At 32.2% G+C, this 23,409-nt stretch overlaps 4 protein-coding genes across 4 annotated transcripts in view; 3 read left to right on the top strand and 1 right to left on the bottom strand.

Moving 5' to 3' along the window:
• LOC128394748 (probable JmjC domain-containing histone demethylation protein 2C) overlaps positions 1-600 on the top strand; it is a 44,925-nt gene extending 44,325 nt beyond the window's left edge. Inside the window, exon 6 of the mRNA XM_053355109.1 lies at positions 97-600. Coding sequence (XP_053211084.1) covers positions 97-599 — 503 coding nt within the window. The 3' untranslated portion in view covers position 600. The remainder of the gene's footprint in view (positions 1-96) is intronic.
• Positions 600-17,516, top strand: LOC128394742 (nuclear receptor coactivator 6-like). Its single transcript, XM_053355101.1, has 6 exons — positions 600-1,475; positions 4,909-5,053; positions 6,872-7,505; positions 8,889-12,100; positions 12,824-15,265; positions 15,706-17,516. The coding sequence occupies exons 1-6, from the start codon at positions 916-918 to the stop codon at positions 16,882-16,884; spliced, it is 8,172 nt and encodes a 2,723-aa protein (XP_053211076.1). The 5' UTR covers positions 600-915; the 3' UTR covers positions 16,885-17,516.
• A 712-nt stretch (positions 17,517-18,228) lies between these two features.
• On the bottom strand, positions 18,229-19,625 carry LOC128394750 (chorion protein S36-like). The gene is made up of 3 exons (XM_053355111.1): positions 19,303-19,625; positions 18,913-19,131; positions 18,229-18,816 (listed from the first exon to the last, which is right to left on the bottom strand). The coding sequence occupies exons 2-3, from the start codon at positions 19,119-19,121 to the stop codon at positions 18,507-18,509; spliced, it is 519 nt and encodes a 172-aa protein (XP_053211086.1). The 5' UTR covers positions 19,122-19,131; positions 19,303-19,625; the 3' UTR covers positions 18,229-18,506.
• A 2,067-nt stretch (positions 19,626-21,692) lies between these two features.
• Positions 21,693-23,258, top strand: LOC128394749 (uncharacterized). The gene is made up of 2 exons (XM_053355110.1): positions 21,693-22,165; positions 22,386-23,258. The coding sequence occupies exons 1-2, from the start codon at positions 21,938-21,940 to the stop codon at positions 22,779-22,781; spliced, it is 624 nt and encodes a 207-aa protein (XP_053211085.1). The 5' UTR covers positions 21,693-21,937; the 3' UTR covers positions 22,782-23,258.
• The last annotated feature ends 151 nt before the right edge of the window (positions 23,259-23,409 follow it).

Genomic DNA, 23,409 nt, shown 5'->3' with positions numbered 1-23,409 from the left:
TGTGTATGTGTATAGTTAATCAGTGGTTAATTTAGTGATTTGGTTAATTGTTAATTTTTTGTTCTTTTTCTTTATTTTTTTCCTTAATTGTTCTAGTTGTGGAATCGATATTAAAAGGAGAAGAAATCGGAATTACTCCTCGTAGACGTGCCTGTAATCAAAATTCACGAGAATCATTAACTAATAGTAACAATACAATTAAGGATTCTAATTACAACAGTTGTAGTAGTAATATTAATAGTAATAATAACTCTGCTAATTGTAACAGTAAAAAGTTAACTAATCCAATAAGCAGTAATAATAATAATCAACCAACAATCAATTCTAATCATCATATCCACCATTCAAATCGAGTTAAAAATCCAAATAATTTGGTTAATAATAATAATAGTAGCAATTTAAACGTCAATGATAATACAAATAATCATTTAACCACAACAACAATTAATAATAATCATCAAACTGATAGTAACAACGTTAATACTACAGGCAATGAAAAGAGATTGCTGTTAAATCAACAACACCAACACCACCACCACAACCAACAACAGGATCACCATCAAAGCATTCAGAATCAACTAATTGTATTGCTAGTGTGATGAACTCAAGTGCTACACCACAACAACAACAACAACAACAACAACCCAACCAACAAGCGATAATAGTAAATATCAAAAATTTGGACTCGATTTAAGTGATCAACATAATATACATTATAAAGCTCAAGATAAAGTTAATCATAGCGGACGTGATAATATAACACCACCAACTACAACAACAACTACAACTACAACAACAGGATCAACAGTGACCACAACAACAACAACAACAACCCCAAGCACAACAAAAGTCCAGTCAAAATTAACTAATTCAAATTCTTCCTCATCAACGTCATCATCTTCCTCTAACACGTTGATGCATCTTCACATGACACCTCAATCAGGTTCTCATCTACCTAGGCCACCTTGTCCACCTAATGGTGATCGCACAACCGGTCCTCCACCCCCTGTATCATCATCATCATCATCATCATCAACATCAACATCATCCCAACAACAACAACAACAACAAAATCATCACCACCACCAACAACAACAACAACAACAACAGATTCACCATCAGCACCATCAACAACAACAAAAGCAACAAATTCATCATCAACAACAATCTCATCACCATTTAACATCCCAAGCATCCTCATCTTTACCTGCACCTCCCTCATCATCAGATTCAAATAACAGCTCAACAATGTCTCGTCCTCCTCCAGGGATTATCTCTCCCTATGCCAATCCAATTAATAATTATCAGGCAATGCTAATGATTCAACAACAACAGGAATTATTATGGCAAAAATACCCTGAAATGAGGGGAATCACAGTTCCTCCTGGTAACCTAGATAATCGTTTATTGTCACCTTATCAAATTAATGATTGGAAGTTAATTCAAGAACGTGAAAGACAATTACAAGAGAAATTGTAAGTTTAATTATCTTAAAACAATCAGTTAATTTGCATAATAATAATAATAACAACAACTCAATCTCCTTTTCCATAATAATAAGTGTTGACTTTACAAATTCAATTCTCAAGTGATTTATGTTATATTATATTCCGAGTGTGTTTCTGTTGTCAAAATTTGTGAACCTTCATCATTTGTTAATTGTTGTCTAATCTTAATCAATTTGCTTCTTTAATTGTTGTTTATTTTTCTCATGTTTACTGAGTGTGTTTGTTTGTGTCTACGAGTTTAATTTAATTGTGATCATTAAGATGAAACATTTATTCAAATCTACTGTTTATCTAAATATCCATATCATAGTGGATAAATTTGATTGAAATATCAACAATTAGAGTAACAATTAACTAATCACTTATCTGTTTCTCTCTCTCTCTCTCATTCTATTATTATATTTATGTTAATCTCGCTGATTAAGATAATTGAATATGAATGAATGTCTTTGAATGACCTTTACTCAATCTTAATCTCTTTTTAATCATTTGTTAATTATTATCGTTATTAATTTTTTCTCTATCCTAATCAACTAATCAACTAATCTCTTAATTTTCCCTCATTACTTTCAAGTTGTTTTAATTACGTAGACTTGCACTTAACCCTTAATCACTCTCGGCTCTCACACTAATCATAATCAACCACTTTCAACAATTAAATATTATATTTGTCTCTCATTTGATATTGATTAGTTAATTAGTTTGATTTACTTTCTAATTTCATAATTGATCGTCAATCATAATGATCATCATCATCATATAATTATTATTATATTTGTTTTATTGTTTATTTTTTTTGTTAGTTATCAATAGTCAACAATTAACATTAAATGAAGATATTGGTTAGTTGATTAGTTGATTAATTATCAGCAATCTCTATGTGATTAGTGTTAATTTTGTTTAGGTTTCCACTTAAAATGTATTAATTTGTTGTTTAATATACTTTGTTGATTATCATGATGACGATGTGATGTTTTAATTTGATTTGATTTGATTAACTTACCTTAAATTAATTGAATACTCGTTAAACCAGTTTGATTGTTGATTTTCATGACAAGACATTAGTTACAACTATTAATTGTATTGATCATCATCATCATCAACCTTAATCATCATCAAAGTTTATTAACTTTTCCCCTTAATGATCAAGGATAATTATTGACATTTTCTGGTTTCTTTTGTTTATAACAATCAGTTAATTGTTACAATTGAAGAGTAAATCAATTGTGAAACAATTGATGAAATAATAACGATTTAAGATGTTTACAGGTTTTTTAATTGTAGTTTAATATCAACTTAATTTAATCTTAATTGTTGTTTGTGAACGAAAAAATTTTTCTGCTAAATTGTTGTGTTAATGTTGATTCAATGATTAGTATCAAAAATTAAGGTTCGTTGAGTTTAAGATTGTAACTAAATTAAAACTAATTGTAACACACTAACCCTGGTTAATTGGCAACAGTTTTAATCAATTAAAATTGTCCCACAATTAGTTAATTCATCAAATACATATGAGAGAGTCATTGTTAATGTTGATTATTACAGGAATACAATTACAAATGATTACAATTAACAACTTTTACCAAAGTTAATTGGACATGAAACCTTGAAAAAAAAGTCAACAATTAAATTAACAATTTCTCATACTAAATTATACATAATCAACAAGATAGAAATTAAATTAATCATCAAACCTCAGCTAATCAGTAATCAACTTGAAGTTAAAGTTAATTGTTACAATCAAATTTACCTCAATCCAAAATCTGATTGATCTAAATCAACCTTTTTTTTTAATTTAAATAGATGATTACAATTGTTTAAAGAAACACACAATTAAGAGATGATTTTTTTTTAATTGTTCAAGCAAACAATTAGTTAATTTGTTGGCAATCATCACACCCTAATGAAACCAACACACACACAAACAATCAATTAGAATTGATTAGATTCCCATCCCATCATCATGATCACAATTAGATTAAACAATTAACAACTTGATACAATTTGATATTCTTGAAACAATTAACTCAATGGGAATGATTTAATTAACAATTAACAATATTGTTTATTGGGTCAAGTAACAACAACAAGAACCAAAAAAAGACCAGAAATAATTTGATTCAAGTTGTCTAACAATCAAATTTGATTGTACTACAATTAACTAATCATTTACGGTTTTCCTTGGTCAAGGAAACTAATCAACTAATCAACGATTAAATTGTTAGATAATTTTGTTTTTTTTTCGTTGTTCTTTCAATCTCATTCATCATTATTCAATGGATAAGGTATGATTTTCATGTCTCATGAAACTGAAGGTTATCATGAAATTAGGAATTAAATATTTACATTAAATCAATTGGATAATAGATATACAATTGAGTTGCTAAGGATAAATAATACTCCATATGAATACCATGAATACCATGAATTTACATGATGAAATGATTAGCAACAAGAAAGATGATTAAGATTATCTGAATTTGCTAATATTCTGGTTGAATCTTTTTACTCAACTTATTGAATTTCAGGTTAATCTGATTTTCATCAACAACCTACATGAAAAATAAAAAGCTTCAGGTAACGGTCAGAATATCATGAAGATAATGATGATAATCAAGGATATAATTTCATCATCCGTGGGTTGATTCAGGAAAATAATGATTTAAGGATGAGAAATTTGTTCACAATCAGTTAATCCATGATACCTGAGGGATAATCTCTTGGTGATCAACTGAACTAATCATGAAATTCAATATAAGACGGAATTAAATTGGTCACAATTTACTTTTAGTTGTTATCATCAATGTTTAATTATCTCTCTATCTCAAGTTAATCATTGTTTCCTAGATGATTTAGATAATCAAATTAATAACTTTTCCATTTTTTATTTTCTCATCTTTCCAATCAATATAATTTACGTCACAATTAAATTGATTGATTGATTTACTTTTTATTTCTCATTAACTATTAACAGGTAAAAATAAAATAAATAAAACAATTAAATTGATTTTCAGTGTCATTCACTTGGTGTTTGTGTGTGTGTCTATTAATTATATTGTTGCAATTTACTAATCATAATTTTCACCCAACAATCAACAAAGACAATTATTTAATTGAAAATCGTAACTAATGTTTTATTGACTTTGAAATAATAATAATCATATAACTAATCACTTTGAATGAGAAATTTAGTAATTTCAACCAATTTAAATGATAAACAATCAGATTGATCAAAACAATCAATAGTTAATTGTGTTTATTTGATGACTAATTGTTTTCCTTTCTTTTCTTTACCTTTAAAATGTGTTAACTTGTTACCTGGATAATCAATTGACAATCAACGATGAACAATTAAAATCGCGTTTTCTCTCTCACCATCATCATCATCATCATCTTCCAGGAAACATGATGATAAAATGAAAGAGAGAGAAGCAAAAGAAAGAGACAAACAGATGAGAGAAAGAGAAAGAGCCGAAAGGGAAAAGAAACAAAGAGATGCAGTTCAACAGCACTTCGAGGAATCCTTAAGAATAGCCAATCAAAAGGTAAGTTAATCATTTGAATATCAACAATTTAAACATTCACCTTGGTGATGGATTTACATTAATGTGTAACAATCAACAGCAAATGACGAGAAACAATCGACACAATAACTGGAAAAGTGTATAAACCAATCAAACAATAATAGACTCGAATCGCAATCATGACAATTGTAACAGAATCAATTGTATACCAATATCCTCATCAGAATCAATTCTATATATTGAATCATGATGATGATGGAAAACAAATAGAATAAGAATTTTTTTTCCTCAATAAGAACACTGAGTTTTCCCCTTCTGTTGTTGTGCTTCAATTGCATGATAAACAAACAGCAAAATGAGAGAGAGAGAGAGAGAGAGATTGTGTGAGAAGAGTAAAAAAACCCTTTCATCATCTTTGTGATGCTTTTGTAGTGAAAAAGTACAATTGTTATCAACTGTAAACAACAACAACAGAATCAACAGCAACCGAAAAAAAAACTGGTCCTTTTTTGTTACATTCTTTGAGAATCTTATTTTTTTCTTAATAACTTTCTTTCTCTTTTTTCTCTTCTTTTTCCTCTATCATCATCATTATCATCCTCATCTTCTTGTGCTCACTATTTTCTTTTATTCTTTTTCGTCTGTGAAGACGAAGAAGAAAAATAACCACTTTCAGTTCTCTCTCTCTCTCTCAACTTCTTTTCTATTCTGAACTCACTCCCTTTTAAAAGATTTAGCCTTTGACCTCCTTTGTTCCCTCTCTCACTCTTTCTCCCTTTTCTTAAGTAAAAAGAAAACTTTTTCACTTTTTTTACCCTCAGTCTCTCTCTCTCTCTCTCATTGCCTATTAATATTTTTTCTCAAGGTCCCCGTTGACCTCTGTCCGTCCTTGAACTATCCTTTGACCTGACCAGCGATTCCACTGTCTTGATAATTTCGCTTGGATTTTTCTTTTCGCTTTTTCTTTTCTCTCTTTTTTTTCTCTTCCTCTCTTTCCAGCCATTGATTTTGTGTTTCTTTTTTTTCATCTTCTCCAAAAATGAACCTGACAACATTTGTTCAAGGTATGTGTTGATTTCGTTGTTGTTGTTGTTGTTGATTCTGGTTACTGTTCTTACTGGTTGATTTTGCTGTTGGTGTGTTGTTGCCAGTTGACTGTCAAAGTCATCGAAACCTGACCAAGAACAATAAGAAGTAAAAAAAGAAAGTTTTGTCACGCGATGAATGAAAAGGTGTGGTTACTAAAATTTTCTCATAGTAAACTTGATTCAATCTTTTTTTCTTCTTCTTCTTTCCTTCATCTTGATTCCTTTTTTATCTTCCTTCCTCCTTGCATCATGAAAACAACAGAACCATCATAATCACCATCATGTAACTGATGTTGGAAAATTTATCCAACCTTAATTGACATTCCATGAGTTTTCAGTTATTTCCTCTCATTTGAATTCTCATGGTCTAATGATTCTCACACACATTTCATGATGATGATTCCAACCTAATGTGAAAGTATAAAAATAAATGCAAGTTTTGTTTGATGAGAATGAAAAAAAGGTTTCAAGTTATCAATGAGATGAATGAATGAAAAAAAAGATGATGATGATAATATTGCACTACTGTTACTATTATCATTATCATTACACAATAACTCATCATGTTCATTGTGTGTGTGTACCTTTAATTTGGATGCGTTGAATAAGCAAAGGGAAAAAAAATTTCTCGCTTTTCTTGGATTTTTGATTGTAACACAATTGTAATCATCATCATCATTTGCATCATTAACAAGATGAGAAATCAATGATTTGAATAAAATGTTAATGCTATTATTTGATTATTAAATAGCAACGGGTTTCATCTGGATGGCCTGGAATGGGAAAAGGAAACACCGCCGGTGGTGGTAATCAACCTCATCCTGTTCGTTCACAACAAGGTCCACCTTCACATCCTCCGGTCACTTCCAGTGGACCAAATTCAATGACCAGATCATATATTCCAATGTACAATGGTGATATTAGTGAGAAAGATGATAAATCAACAAATTCCAGTAATTCATCATCAAGATCAAGCTCCAGTGCAACATCAAGTCATCAACCTGCTTTAAATAATAGTAATAATAATAATAATAATAATAATAGTGTTAACAATTTAGTCCATCCGGACGTAAGATCAATTAGAAACTTGGAGCAACAACAACGACATCATCAACAATCATCGTCATCATCACAACAACAACAACAATCCTCAACATCATCACCATCACCATCTAAATCCCAGCAACAATCTCGATCATCAGGAAATAATAAATTAGATTATCGATCAGCTGAACTAAATTTTTCTCAGCTTCATGCAGCAGCAACACAACAACAATACAATGTACTTAGTCAACAACAATCACATTCACCAAATGGACCTCAACACCCACTGCATCTTATTCATGCACCATCATGGGGAATTCCTAGACCAGGATTATCTTCAGGTAACTATTTAAATTGATTATAAGCATTTTAATCATTGATTAATCGATCATATTGATTCAGCTTTTGTTCACACGGATATAAACACATAGAGAGATTTAATATTTCCGTTTCTCTCTCGTTTTCTCCCTCGTTTTCTCCCTCCCTTCCTCTCTCTCTCTCTCTCTCTCTCTCTCTCTATTTCTCTCCCTATGTTGATTTTTCATCACATTTGAAACATTTACATTACAATAACATAAATACATTTCTTTATCCTATGAGTTAAGTGAAATAACAGTTTAAAATAACAAATGATATGAAGATGAGAAGTGATGATGATGAAGAAGAAGAGAAGACGAAAAGAAGGGAAAAAGATAAAGTTCATACAAATTCATCGTATCATATGATGTGTCATCGTAATTGGACCATGAAGTTGGAATTAAGTTACAAAAGGAAGAAGAGAAAATCATGTTATTATGACAATCTCTCTGATGATAGTCTTTTTCATCTCTCATCCCCATCATCTCATCTCATCATCTTCTTCTCTTCTCCCAAAGTATGTTGAGTAAATGTTGTCTCCCTCGAGCTTTAATATAAATCTATGTATAGATCTGAGAGAAGAAGAAGAAAAATCGATTACACTTGAATCCTTCTATTTTCCTCTTCCCTTTATCATCATCATCATCATCATTTTTTCATCTCTCTCTCTCTCTCTCTCTCTCTCTCTCTCTCTCTCTCTCTCTCTCTCTCTCTCTCTCTCTCTCTTACCATGTAATCCTGTTCAGTTGAAGGTTCACTTTTATTCTCCTGCTTTTTTCTGATGACCTCTTCCTCTGTAAAAGTGTAGTAGTATGTTGCCTTTACCAGGGAATATCAGAATTCTGAAGAGGATGAAAAAAGATTAGAAAGTAAAAAAGAAGAAAAAAGTAATCGACAAAATGAGAGATAATTTTGAATTATTTGTGATTTAAGGAAGTGATTTCCAACTTACTCATTTCTTGTTTTTTTCTCTTCAACATCGAAATATAAGAGATTTAATTTGATTGCTTTCCATTTAATGATTTACCCTTCAAGGTTATTAAAAGACTGGTAAATGGTTTGTTTTCATATTTGTTTACTTTTTTTCTCCAATTGAAAATCTCTTAATTATAGTTAAGGTGATTTAATCGTCTACCTGTATGGGAAAAAGTATGAGAATAAAAAAAAAGTATTAGATTAATGGTTTATAAATGTTATTCCATGTAATTAGGATATTGTTTTTCTTTTGTATCATTCTAATAACAATCAATAAACACATGAACAATTGACTGAATCGATGATTGATTAATCAATAATTATAATCAAACTATATTTATTTAGATTGATTAATCAAATTGATTTTTATGTTTTTTTCTCTTTACGTTTAGATGGTACAAGTCACTCACAAGGTAAAGGGTCTCAATCTCATCAACAATCGGGTGGTCATCCTGGTGGGCTACCGCTTCATCTGCAGGGTCACCATGGTCCAGTTGGTCCAGGACAACTTAATCCAAGTCAATTGCATCTATTAAATAATATGAATGATGGAGCTAAATTAATGGCTCATTATGATGTTAAAAGTATGAACAATTTAATGCGTGAAAATAGTTCATCACCTTTATCATCATCTTCTTCAACACCTTCGTCAAGTAAAAAGGCCAATGCTAGTCCAGTGAATAGCACCAATAACAACAGTAATAATAATAACACCAATAATAGTAATCATTTAAGGGATAATAGTAATTGTAATAATAATAACTCAGGGTCACGATCTGATCATCATTTATCATCTTCATCTTCAAAACATGGACCCAATCATCGTGCCAATAGTGAGATACCTGGACCATATGGATATACACCTTATGGTTATCCTCCACCACCTCCACGATCAAGTGGGATTAAAGATACTCCACCAATATCGCCACATCATCCACCTTCATCTTTACCACCTCCTCACTTGGCAGTGGGTAAATTAAATAGTTCAACAGCTAATTCAATTTCGTTAACTAGTACACCAAATTCACGTAATTGTTTCTCACCAATGGCTAATCATTCACTGGGCAGACCATCTTCAAGTGGACCCAGTTCATCATCTAGACCACCACCACCAGCGGCACATTCAGGAGGTTCAACTACCAGTTCCATGGTTTCGGTAACAGAAAAACGGGAACCATCACCTTTAATTGATCGATCAGGTACACCGATAGGTCGTAATACGGGTACACCTTTAGGTAGACCACCTTCAGCCTCGTCAAGTAAACATTTGAGTGGAAAAGTTGGACATCAATTTAATTCAATTGATAGGATTAGTCCACTTTATCATAATTCAACATCACAATCTTCCTCATCGTCTACTTCTTCCTCTTCTTTACAAAGTGGTCAACAACAACAACAACAACAACCATCAGGGTCATCACACAGTTCAAGTCCCTTCTCTCAACAAAGTCAGCCAACAGGAGTACCACTCATGTCCGCTCCTCCTGCCCACCAAAGCTCCTCGCCTGGACTGGCTACTAGTCGAAGTAATACACCTCAACTTTCATCGTCCAATGTTCAATCTCATCCGTCATCCGTCGTCCTTTCATCAACCTCTTCATCTTCTTCGTCATCTTCATCAACAAACCATCCCAGCCTTACAAATCTTTCATCTTCACAAGATCAACCTCAGAATCTTGTAAAATCAGAATCAAAGGTACGCAATAGTGGTAACAACTCCTCTAATATAAATCACCAACAACAACAACAACAACAACAGTCACTTAATAGTAACATCTCCTCCAAGGGGGTAACATCACATCATCAAGGTGTGGTACCATCAGGTTACATGAAACATAATTTACAATATCCAGGTGAAGATCATAAATTGAATTTAACCAATCCTAATGATAGATATTCAATTAATGGACCCAATATGGAAGCTATTTCAAAACAGCAACATCATCATCACCAACGACAACAACAACAACAATATCCTCCAATTACAAATTCAGGTGTAATACCTGGAGCACCAGGTTCGGGTTTATATCCTCATTATATGAAAGGTTTACCACCAACAAGGTATGATCTAAGTGGAGGACAAGCACCGCATACAATGGGTTATGATGTATCTCGATTATCTCGTACATCAGGACCACCACCACCACCAGTGCCATTTAATCTTGCTCATCCATCGAGCTCTTTTGATGGTCAATTAAAAGGTCCTGGTGATCATCACATTGGCTCCAATAATAGTAATAATAACAACAGCAAATCATCGGGTAATTCACAAAATTCATATAAAGTTAATTGTGATTCAAGAATGGGCACAGAAACTATTAACCTTGATCTACATCAGACTCATTATTCAAATAAGGGAAATTCGTCAATTAATTCTTTCTCGGGTAACAATACATTAACCATTTCATCATCACCAGCTTCCGTTTCAACAGCGTTAACAATAACCACTAGCCCGTTAACATCAATCTCACCAACTGGAACTATCGTTAAATCAGGAATTAATTCTAGTAATTCTAATAATGGATCTCGTCTAATTTCACCAAGTAATTTACCACCCAATTCATACCTACCACCAGGTATTCATTCAGGATTAGTTGGACAGAGTAATTTTGTTAATCATCATCTTGCACCTCATCCACTTCAACAACAACCCCACCCGATGAGTTTAACCAATAATATGACTCCATTGGGCCCATTGTCTAATCCAACGATTACCAATGGTTCCTCTGGAAGTATAATCCATGGGTTACCAGTGATTAGTGATAAAAAATTATCCAATGTTACATTAAATTCCTCTGCAAAGGATAATGAATATGATCAATTTGGTAAGCGTAAGGGTTTCCATAAGGATACCTATGATTTATCAAAGAAGATAAGAAAAGAAGATGAAGATAATTTAAGCAATAGAAGTAAATTACAAGTGGGTGTTTCTCCAACTGATCTTGGTCGTCGATCATCTCCCAATAAGCACCAATCTTCATTAACAATCAATGAAGATAAAAGTGTTAACTCAATTACAGAGGGTAAAAAGATACAGCAAAAGTTTTTAAGTGAATCAACAATGGATGACCAATCAATTCACAGCTCAAGTAAAGGAACCATTGAAACACCAATGACCATAACAACAACCATGTTACCACCTCCATCTCTTAACACTGCATCATCTTCATCACCTTTAACTCAATCTTCAAGTTCAAATACAACCATAACGGTAACACCAACCAATGTAACACAATCAGTGACAACAACTTCAATCACTGGACCAACACCAATCATATCAACATCAACAACCATGAACAGTGAATCTCCGGTAACAACTACAACAATTACTCCGGTAGTAACCGTTACATCAATCCAACAGCCAACAATTGTGACAACAACACCTACAATTACCTCAAATGAGACAACCACCAACAGTGGCCCATCCAAGTTCCATCCTAAATTAAAGAAAGCCTGGTTACAAAGACATTCCGAAGCCGAAGTGGAAAGTAATTCAAATCAATCAACATCATCATCTTCCATAAGTGTAACCAACAGTAACAACACAGTGAATAATAACATTACTCCAACCATAATAATCAAAGAAGAAGATAAATCTAAACAGGTAAGAAGGTGTAAAATAAATAGAAAAGAAAAGAAATTAATTCTCAACGGAAGAAAACAATTTACCAAAAATAATTAACATTGAGATTTACATTAGTGATTAAGAAATCAAAAAGAAAATAAAAATCTCAACTTGACTTACCAATTAGCTTCTTAATAGTTACAATCTATCAACAAGTTTTTCCATTAGAATAAAAATAATCTTTCAATTTGTAGGTCATCAACTTATCAGCAATTAACTTGAATATCATTAAATAGTAATTAAAACTTATAAATTTTTCTCTCAACAAAATGATTAATTTTTTTTTCTTTTAATTAAAAACAAAAAGAAACAAAAACAATTGAATCTCCATTTTGTTTCTCCGATTGTGGCTCCATCTCTCGTTTCGAATTACAAGTTTTTCCTTATTCTCTTAAATGTGTTTTCATTAATTAGTGTTAATTTTAATTTCTAATTAGTAAATTGCTTTTTAAAGCTAATTTTTTTTTCTCTCTCAAGTTTAACTTGTTAATTAGAATTGTAATCAATATGACTGGAATGTTTAAGCAATGCTTTTATCTAAATTCTAGAGTAGGTGATCTTTTCTTTTCCTCTATGTGTAAGCCTAAGGTGTTGTTACATCATTTTAATTGAATATCAATTAGGTTAATTGTTTTCGTTTTTTTAAATTTTGTTCTTTTATTAATTTTGTCTTATTTTTGCTTTTTTATTTTTCTCTTTTAGACTTTACCTGTTACAACCAATCGTGCACAGCAACAGCAACAACAACCATCATCACAATCAACGCCATCAAATCATAAAGTGAAACAATCAACACAAAATAGTAAGGGTGGTGATCAACATTCGGATACTTCAGTATCTTCATCTCCCAGGGTGAAAAGGAAAATTTCTCGAGAAGAAAAGAATAAGAAAAAAGTGAAAAAAGAACCTTTAAGTGATGAAGATGGTGATGAAACAAGTTCAGTGTCTGATTTTGATTTTAATGGTGATAAAAGTAATTCATCTGCCCCAGAGAAATCATCAAAAAGTTCCAAATCTGGATTAATTAAAAAACGTGTTACCTCTTCTCGGAATATATCAAAACGTCATAAAAGCTCTGGAGGAAGTAACAGTGGAAGTGGCAGTGAGAATAAGAAAGAAGATAAATTGTCCAAAGATGCACGTGAAAGGCACCATCGAACCAAAGAGAGTAAAATAAATGCTCGTCGAGGTCGTAAACCTAAAAGCTCAACTCGTGGATCAAAAGAATCAAATGGAAGTAAAGAAAAACCTTCTCATGAGATTAAAGAGAGTAAAAAGAAATCTTCTAAATTACCTGAGCTTCCATGGCAATTTGTCAAGGGAACATCTCCCGAATATCGTAAGAAAACTGGTGCTATTTGGTTACAAGATGGTTCTTGTTACGATATTGCACCGAGGCTTCCTAAGTGTCGAGAATGTCGCATGACACCTAACCAGAGATCTAAGAAAATGCCCAATATTTTCTGCCGTTTTTACGCTTTCCGTAAATTACGTTATGCTAAAAATGGTGTATTAGTTGATTCCGGTTTCTCTGAACCTCGAGATGCAACTCATTATGATTTAAAACTCTGGTTACCACCGGAAACACCATGTAAAGATCTTGATGTTGAAACATCTAAATTTCTTATTACTTATGTTGGAGATCAATTTTGTGACCTTGTTAAACAAGAGCAACAAGCGCTCAAAATTCACATGGGAAAGGATAAAACCTTAACCTGGAAACGAGTAGTTCAAGGAGTTCGTGAGATGTGTGATGTTTGTGAGACAACACTTTTTAATATTCATTGGGTTTGTCATAAATGTGGATTTGTCATTTGTATCGATTGTTATAAGGCTCGTGCCCAAGGTGATGTTAAAGAAGAGGATAATCCACCTCGAGATAGAGATGAATTCCAATGGTTACTTTGTACTAATCGTCAACCTCATGTGCAAAATAAATTAATGATGACCCAAATAATTGCACAAACAGCTCTTAATGATGTTGGTAATTTGTTGCACATAATTCGTAAAGCATTTAAAATAGAGCCTAAATGTGGTTGTGATGTTAATACAATATTTGATTCCAATGGATTAAGTAATCTACTCTTAAACAAAGCCGTACGAGATAAGATTAACGCATGTAATGGTAAAAATATGCCCAATGGATTAAGTAAAAGTGATTCTAAATCAGAGATTAACAGTAAATCGGATAATTTATCAAAAGATTCTGAAAATAGTACATTAACTGGTTTCTCCTCTGAAAGTGGATCATCACCATTATTCTGGTTGGCTGATGTTGCCCTTTCTCGTAAAATGGGCTCAGATAAATCAGGTGAAGATGGTAACACAATTAACACCACTGGTGGTGATAAATTAGATGATAAATCAACAATTAAAGGTGAAACTGATGATTGTAATTTTTCAACATTACGTGAGCTGTTGATCCGTCCAACATCAAAGAAGAAGAAAGGAAAAAGTTCAAAGAAAGGAAAGAAAACAAAGAAAAATGAAAAGACAACAACCTCCGAAGATAATGAGAATGATGGAGATGATGATGAAGATAATGAAGATAATGAAGAGGAGGAAGAAGATGATGGTGAAGAGGAAGATGATGATGAGACAACATCAGATGAATTGGATGAAGTTGAAGAAACTAGAGTTAAAAAGAAAATCAAGAAAGAAGAAAATGAAGACTCAAAAGTATCAACTAATAGTTTGTCATCTTCAATAACAACATCATCTTCATCATCATCATCATCATCATCGTCAACAATAGTCAACTCAACATCATCTACAACCACAACAACAACAACAACAACAACGTCAACTTCATCTAAAGAGACCAAACCATCAATAAATACTGGTGGTAACTCAAATTCATCAGTAGGAGTTTCAGTTGATAAACCATCAATTAAATGTGAATCAACTAAATCAACAATCAATTTACCATCGGATTCCAGAAAATTGGAACATTATACTCCACGATTTACTCCTAAGCGTGATACCAATAATCCACCATCCAGGTCATGTAGCATTGATGAGACGAAAAAAATATTCCCAAATATACCACATACATGGCTATGTTCAGGGCGATTACTTGTATTTCAAGACCCAAAGTTACCTGACAATTTAAAGCTATTTAAGGAGCAATGGAAACGAAAACAGGTTAGTCTTTCTCTCTCACTCTCTCACTAATGGCTTATTTTAGACTTCCTTGATCATGATCTCCATCATCATCATCATCATCATGCTCCTGCTCTTTACTTTTTTTTCATCTTCTCTTTTTCCTAAGTCTTGTTATCGACCATCATCATCATCATCTACTATTAGATGATGTATCTTTCTGATAATTTCGTTTCTTTTTTTTCTTCTTGCTATTTGATACAAAAACTCCTTACGGGTGTTATTAGGGAAGATTATGCTTTTATATATAAAGAAGAAGAAAAAAAAATGATCGAAATTAGATCGAATTATAAATATATTAGTTTTTTTTAAGTGCAATTATGTTACCAATTTAATTCTCTTCTACTTTTCTCTATTGAAAACATTTCGATATTTAATGATAATAATCGTTTTTTTTTCTTATTTTATTTCTTTTTTATTAGCCTGTTCTCATCAGTGGAATCAATAAACTTTTGGACAGTAGCTTATGGAATCCCGATGAATTTAATCGTCTTTTCGGTGATGCCAAAAGTGATGTGGTCAATTGTAAAACTGGTCATGTTTTACCTAAACTTCAGATGAAAAAATTTTGGGATGGATTTGAAAATCTTAACAAACGGTTGAAAGGAGATGATAATGAATTTTTGACCTTGAAATTGAAAGATTGGCCTCCTGGAGATGATTTCAGTGATCTATTGCCAGATCATTATGGTGACCTTATGGACTGTTTACCTTTACCTGAATATACAAGACGTGATGGTTGCCTCAATCTTGCTGGACGATTACCTGAATGTTTCGTACGACCTGATTTAGGCCCTAAAATGTATAACGCTTATGGTTCAGCTTGTTCCTATGATAAAGGAACAACTAATTTACACCTTGACATTTCCGATGCGGTTAACATTATGGTTTATGTTGGTATACCCAAGGGAGCGGGTTCCAAATCAGAGGATTACCAAGAGGCTGCATTGAAAGCCATTGATGAGGGAGGTTGTGATGAAGAAATGAAAAAACGATCTCGAGAAAAGGGTAAACAATTGGGTGCCCTTTGGCATATTTACGAGTCAAAAGATGCCGATTCAATTCGTGATCTATTAAATAAAGTAGCCAAAGAACGTGGCGTTGAACTTGGTGCCCATTTTGATCCGATTCACGATCAATCTTGGTACCTTGATTCAAATCTTCGAGATCGACTTAAATCTGAATACAAAATTGAGGGTTACAGTATAGCCCAATGTTTAGGCGATGCTGTTTTCATTCCCGCCGGGGCTCCTCATCAAGTTCGTAACCTTCAAAGTTGCATCAAGGTGGCCGGTGATTTTGTCTCACCCGAAAATGTCACCCAATGTTTCAATTTGACCCAAGAATTTCGCCAACTCTCCGATTCTCATATTAACCATGAAGATAAATTGCAAATCAAGAACATCATTTACCATGCAATTAAAGACTCACTCGCCTCCCTTCAAAATAAACTATCCGAAGGGCCAAAATCAAGTCATTCCCACTCCCACCATCACCATCATCATAAAAGTTCAAACTCTGTAAACAACAACAAGAGTAACAATTCAAACAGTAATAGTAACCATAATTCATCATCAACCACTTCAACGAAAGCCCATTGACATAAAGCCAATAATTGTTTGAAACTCAAATTATCAACTAATAACAAACAATTAACAACCCAAATCAAGAATCAATCAAAACCAAGCAAGAAAATTAAAAAACATAAATTGCAAGATTCAAAAGAAACCAACACAACAAAAAAAACTTCACTTGGAAAGAAAAGCAAATTTAACTTGCGAAAAGTTAACATTTAATTGGAAATCTAATTGTGAAAAGAAAAATTGATAAAAAAACAACAACCTGGAGAAATATTAACAATTAACTGTAATCAATTTTTCAAACTCCCTTTTCTAAATGTAAACAGTTAATTGTTACAATTTAAATCAATTGACTAACAACAAGAAAATAATAATATTACCACTATTGTCAAATCATAATTTCTCATTGTGAGATATATGATAAACTATTAATTGTCTTAATCATTGTAATATATTTCATCTTCATCTATTCCTTACCTAATCATCATCCTCATCATCATCATCATCTAAATTTAACATTACCACCACTTTCATTAGCATCTTCATCCTCAATATCATTTTAATGTTTCCTCTCATTACCAATTGCTAATTGATTTTAAAAGATTGTTTTTTGCTTCTCATTAATTAAAACACAAAAATCATCTGTAAACTCAGTTAATTGTGATTATCATGTTTTTAATTGCTCTTTAAATCGGATGATTAATATTCACTAGTATGTTGAATTTTATCTCGGTGCCACTTTCAACATTCATTTATCTCTCTCTCTCTCTCTTATCATCCATTTAAATTAACAATTAACTGCATGCAATTAAATCATCATCGTCGTCGTCATCTTAATTTGCACCGTTTACCACAACCACCAATCCAACAATCAATTTAATTGTAAATTTCTTATAAAACAACAACATATAAATATATACATAGAATTGAAAAAAACGCAGTGAGTGTTTTGTTTTCCGCTACCATTAGTAAATTGATTGTAATTAATATAATTTAAAGCGAGAAAAGTAAAATCACAATTTAAATTGCGAAGAAAATTAATCGGGATTTAAACAATTAAATCTCAATGTTCAGTATATTTTAAATGTGTTCATATAAACGGAACCTTTTTTTTTTAATGAAAAAGAATAAAAAAAATTACAAATTACTCGTTAATTGTGACAATTTATTTCGCGATTTGATTGTATTAATTAGTTTGATTGAAATGAAATTGAGTCGAAAGTGAGTTGATTTGTAAATATATTAATTATTAACAAAAAGTTTGCGTTTATGACAACAAAAAATGATGGAGATGAGGATGAGGATGATGACAATGATGGTGGGTGATGACAAGGGACAATGATTAAAAAAAAGCTTAATTGTTGATTGTTTGATTTGTGTCAATTGTATTTCCAGCAAGGTGATTTAAAAAGTTACATTGGTAAAAGATTGGAAAGTTACCTTTCTCTCTTTGGGAGAATGTAATTAAACCTTGACAATTGATTGTAAAGGTTTCGATTACAAATCATATTACAATTAGAAGATTTTTTTTTACACAATTATAATTAAAAACGAGGACAATTATTTTACAATGAGTTTGTTTTCTTTGTTGATTAGTTTCAAATGGTTCAAGTGGTAAAATTGAATACGAGGTGTAATTTGTTTTACCATCCAGATGAAGCACCATAACCAGCACCAGCGGCGGCTGAGTAATCTTCACCGTGACCTAAGCCATGACCGTAAGCTGGGGCAGCTGGGGCTCCGTATGATGGGGCACCATATGAGGGACCACCGTATGATGGAGCACCGTATGAGGCAGCAGCGGGTGCAGGGTATGAGGAGGCAGCTCCCCAGTTATCACCTCCCCATGATGAGGGTTCCCATGAAGGTACCGAAGGCCATGAAGGTGCAGGCCAAGATGGAGCGGGCCAGGATTGTTTGGGCCATGACTTGGCTTCCAATTCAAGAGGTAAACTAAATAATTGTAATAGAACAACAAAATTATAAGAAAAAAAAAGTTTTCCAAACAAAATAAGAAAAACAAAGTTGATCAACACTCGAAATACTCACGGAATTGGGATTGGGACAGGTAAAACTCCGAACTTCTTTTTCTTTGAGTGTTTCATGAGAAGGGCCAAAGCAGCGAGTTTCTTGATCTTGAGGAGTTTTCGTCGACTTCCTTCAACTTGTGTAACATAATAGTTAACAAGAACCAATTGGAGTACAACTAGAACTAAGAAAGCGAGCGATAAGCCCGTTTTACGACTGGAAAGAGACATAATTTAGATCCTTAAGAGAAAGAAAGAGAGAGAGAGAGAAACAATTAGATAATCACAATAATAAGCAGCACATTAACGAGTAAATTAATCCGTTGAGAGAGAGATGGAGTTAAATTTACTTCCAATTGATTTGTAAAGGTAAAAAGAGTTAACTTTCGTTTTGGAATTGATTTTTTATTACCTTTTGGTTTTAGTGATGGAACTTAATTAATTTGGTTGATGTGATTAGTTGAACTGTGATCAAGTGAATGAAGTTATAATTCGTAATGTGATTCCCTTTTATATATCATCATCTCCTCTTGATGCTTCCTACAAACGGTCAGTATATTTTAGCATTAACTGTCCACCATAAAGGTGTAGTCGAAAGGTAAAGTCTCTTTCTTACTTTCTCTTACTTTCTTTCGTTCTGTCGACTTTTCTCTCTTTCGAACTCAATTTTTACCTTACTCTCCACCTTTCACCTCATTTTTTTACTGACCAATTAACGGGTGACGCTATTTTAGAGATGGACCAAGGAGCCACACACATACTCTCTCAGTCTCTCTCTCTCTATTCACAAACAGTGATAAAAAATTATTCAAAGAAGGAGGGGAAAAGAAGAAGATGATGAACAAGATGATAAAAAAGAAGAAGATGATAAGAAGATATGAAAGAGAAAGCAAAAGTCCGGTTGAGATGTAACAACGAGGAAATGAGTTGCAACTGTACTATCAACACCCGAGGCGAAAAATTGAGAACCAGGAGTCGATTAGTAATGATAATATTAATACATTAAAAAGTGAATAATCTAGATCACTAAAGAAAGAGGCTGATCAATCTTCCGGCGATCATCATCATCATCATCATTCTTAATATCGAGCTTATCATCTTCATCATCATCTTACCCTGTAAACATTTCGCTCTCGTCTAAACATAAACGACGATATTGACTTTCTCTTTCTCTCCCTTTCTTTTTCCAAATCTACCTTCAATTCTTCACCTTCATCTTTGTATTCACCTTCATCATCATCATCATCATTAATTGCAATTAGAAAAAGAAGAAAAAACCAAGATGGAGAGAGAGAGAGAGAGAGAATCAATTGCCCAAAAGAATATATTATTTTCTATCAATTTTCTATATTCCATTCAAAAGTATTTTCTCTTTACCCTGAAGAACATTTTTCGAGATTGTTTTTAATTTTTCTTCTTATTCTTAAGAATGATTAACTTCTCACTCAGTTCATTACTATCGAAATAGTTAATTCTAAACTTTGATTCTAATTATGAAACAATCAGGTTGCCTTTAAGGCCTTTACCATTTCCTTAAAGATATTTCTTCATCTTTACTCAGTTTTTTTTTCTTCTTCTGTTTCTGATTAACGGTAATTAATACACAATATCAGTTTTCCCTTTTTCTGTTTCCATTTTCAATGATGATGATGATGATCACCATTAGTTAATATCATCATTCACTTATCATGATTATCTTATTTTTCTCATCATCTTCAATAGTTTGTCAGTTTTTCGCATTTAAAATTGTTATATATTCAGAATTGAATTTTTGTTTATCACCCATCAGGATGGTTGATTAATATTAGTTTGCAGTTCATCGTCATTTTTGTTACAGTTTTATAAATATAAACGATGAAATTTACTATTCTATTCATGATTAAGAGATTTGTTCAATATAAAAAATATAATCAAAAAATAAAGTGAATTAAAGTTAATCACTCACTTTGATTCATCTTTCCATCAGATGAGTACAATTGCCGTTAACCATAAGTAGCATCATTTTTTGTTTTCCTATTTAATCAATCCAATGATTATAATTATCTCCACCAATTAATCTAATCAAGTAATTGTTTCCTGTGAATATTTTGTTTTCCATCATGTAATCAATACGATAAAGTCAAATATCTTTGTTGTTGATCCGTTGATTGATTTGAATCTTCAGTCTTGGCTTGAGATTTCCAATGTTTTCCTTTGAGTAATTTAGTTGAGTTGAATTTTGATATGTGTGTTTATGATCAGGATAATTAGCTAATTGTAACAATTAGAATTACATATTTGTATCTCCAAGAAATGAGGGAAAAACAAAATAGATAAAGAGAGAGAGAGACTTGTTTCAATTACCATGGGGGAAACGCCTTCAGATGATTCGTAATGTAACATGTCCGATTAATCTGATCAATTGCGTGAGAAATTATCTCCATATCCGGTCTCATATTCATCTCGATGAAAAGAAAATGAATCAGATAACAAAAAATCATAAGATTTATGACTAATTCTATTGAAAATTGATTAATATGACGAGACAATTAAGACAACAAAGGCCTTGGAATTGAAAAAGAAGAGGGAAAAACAATCAACATGGAGAACCGAACACAAAGAAAACACTAGAAAAAGGTAGAAAATGGAGTTAAATAAGATTATTGGTTAATCGAAATGGAAAATTGCATCAGATTTAATTAAGATACCGACAATTAAATTTGATTGGTGATTCTAATAGAATCCAAGTTAACAGAGAAAAAAGAGAAAAACATATGAGAGGGAGCAAGAAGAATCTCCCTAAACCAAGGGAGCGTTTCCACTTGTTTACTTATTTTCTATTCTCTGGAAATCGGTGCCTAATGATAGAGTGAATTAATTGTTGATTATTGATTAAGTTTCTATATTTTTATAATTGTATTTTCTATTTTTTCTAAATTGTTGTAATACTCACCGACTGATGGACTGACTGTCACCTTTGTAATTGTCTTTGTTTGGTTTTTATCTGTTGTTCCAAAAACACTTTTAACTTTTGTGAAAATTTTTGTTCTTTTTGTAGAAAACCAAAAATGGTTGATAATGTAAATTATTTTGGTAAATTAATAGAACTTGGAACTAAACGGAAATTTGTGGTCGATTCTGAGGTGACGGATGCTCCTTCCGTCGGGGGTACTCCATGTTTCAAATGTACCATACGAATTGTGAGTCATGATGTTTTGGTTGAGCAGATCGGTTCCAGTAAGAAAGCGGCCAAAGCGGCTGCCGCTCAAATCGCCTATGAAGAAACTTATCAAAAGGTGAATCGTTTTTCTCAATTTACCAATTGATCAAATCGACAATTAAACGTTTCCAAATTGTGTTTGCGTGGCTTACTTATTTTCCATGGGAGCTTGAGCCTCATTAAGCTGATGTGATTGAATATTGGAGCGTTTTTTTTTCTATGTCATTTCTTCATTTGGCTTCATCTTTTTCTATTCTTTTTTTTTCTTATTCAATTTTTATTCTATTTTTCTATAGGTTAATGCTTCCAATGGTGTTTCTGTGAGTGAAATATCAACCAAATTAAAGAGTGTCGAGATTGTCTCCGATAAAGTGTCAACCTGTATTGAATTTGCCAAAAAATTAGCCTCAATAGATGTAACTAATATCAATGTTGATGATAGTTACTCTGAACTGAATCAACTTGTCTCGGATATTCAGTGCTCTCTTTCATACAAACATGAGGAAAACAAGGTTGAAGAATCGGTTGAATTTCAATTTGTCTGTGAAGTCCGTCCAACTAATTCATTATATCCAGTGGTCAGTGGTTATGGTTGGAGTTGTACTAGTTTGGAAGAGGCCAAAACAAAAGCGGTCACTCAACTTCTCAAAGTTATTGGTACATTTTCAGACCAACCTCCGCCTTCCGATTAATTAATCACAATCCAGCAAAACAATTCCAATGAAATTACTTAAAGACAACATTTCCCCTCCTCTGTGCATGGTTAATTTTATATCTACGATTGATCTAATTTAATTATTTTCGCATTTTATTGATAATATTTACCAATACTAATCAATCTTCCACTCAGTTAATCAACAAAATCAACCCAATGCAATAATAATTATCAAATACTTGAGTTGCTACTACAAGTTAATCAACTTAGTGTTAATTGTTACACTTTTTTTTCAATTAACATCTCTCTCTCTCTCTCTTTCTATCAAATCAAAATGATCAAGATTGGAATGAAAATGTTTTTTAACAATTTACGACAAGCAAATAACTTAGCATATACAAGATGCGAAAAGTGAAATTGTAACAATTTAATTTTCTACTTTGTATTACAACATTGAATCAATTGATGCAATTAAAGATTGGACTCGAAAAGGAACAATCAACTAACTAACAACAACGAGAACTTAATTGTATAAATACACTTTTAATTATTCTAAAGAATTGAAGCCAAGAAACAAAAAGGAAAGAAAGAAATTAAAATTACATAGAATTTAAATTGTGTAATTAGAATCAGAAAATCATTAATTAGAAAGTTGAATTAACCAT

This window comes from Panonychus citri, unplaced genomic scaffold, assembly GCF_014898815.1.
Source record: "Panonychus citri isolate SS breed McGregor unplaced genomic scaffold, ASM1489881v1 Contig00140, whole genome shotgun sequence".
Lineage (NCBI taxonomy): Eukaryota > Metazoa > Arthropoda > Arachnida > Trombidiformes > Tetranychidae > Panonychus > Panonychus citri.
Note: the sequence above shows the minus strand (reverse complement) of the source record. Positions and strands in the feature narration are given on the sequence as shown.

What these genes read in the sequence shown, in the direction of transcription:
- LOC128394742 (XM_053355101.1), top strand. Translation starts at nt 916, where the DNA reads ATGCATCTTCACATGACACCTCAATCAGGTTCTCATCTACCTAGGCCA. An exon ending in TAAGAATAGCCAATCAAAAG is followed by an intron (nt 5,054 to 6,871) that starts GTAAGTTAATCA and finishes ATTATTAAATAG; the next exon opens with CAACGGGTTTCATCTGGATG. An exon ending in TAGACCAGGATTATCTTCAG is followed by an intron (nt 7,506 to 8,888) that starts GTAACTATTTAA and finishes CTTTACGTTTAG; the next exon opens with ATGGTACAAGTCACTCACAA.
- LOC128394750 (XM_053355111.1), bottom strand. Translation starts at nt 19,121, where the DNA reads ATGTCTCTTTCCAGTCGTAAAACGGGCTTATCGCTCGCTTTCTTAGTT. An exon ending in CCTGTCCCAATCCCAATTCC is followed by an intron (nt 18,817 to 18,912) that starts GTGAGTATTTCG and finishes ACAATTATTTAG; the next exon opens with TTTACCTCTTGAATTGGAAG.
- LOC128394749 (XM_053355110.1), top strand. Translation starts at nt 21,938, where the DNA reads ATGGTTGATAATGTAAATTATTTTGGTAAATTAATAGAACTTGGAACT. An exon ending in ATGAAGAAACTTATCAAAAG is followed by an intron (nt 22,166 to 22,385) that starts GTGAATCGTTTT and finishes ATTTTTCTATAG; the next exon opens with GTTAATGCTTCCAATGGTGT.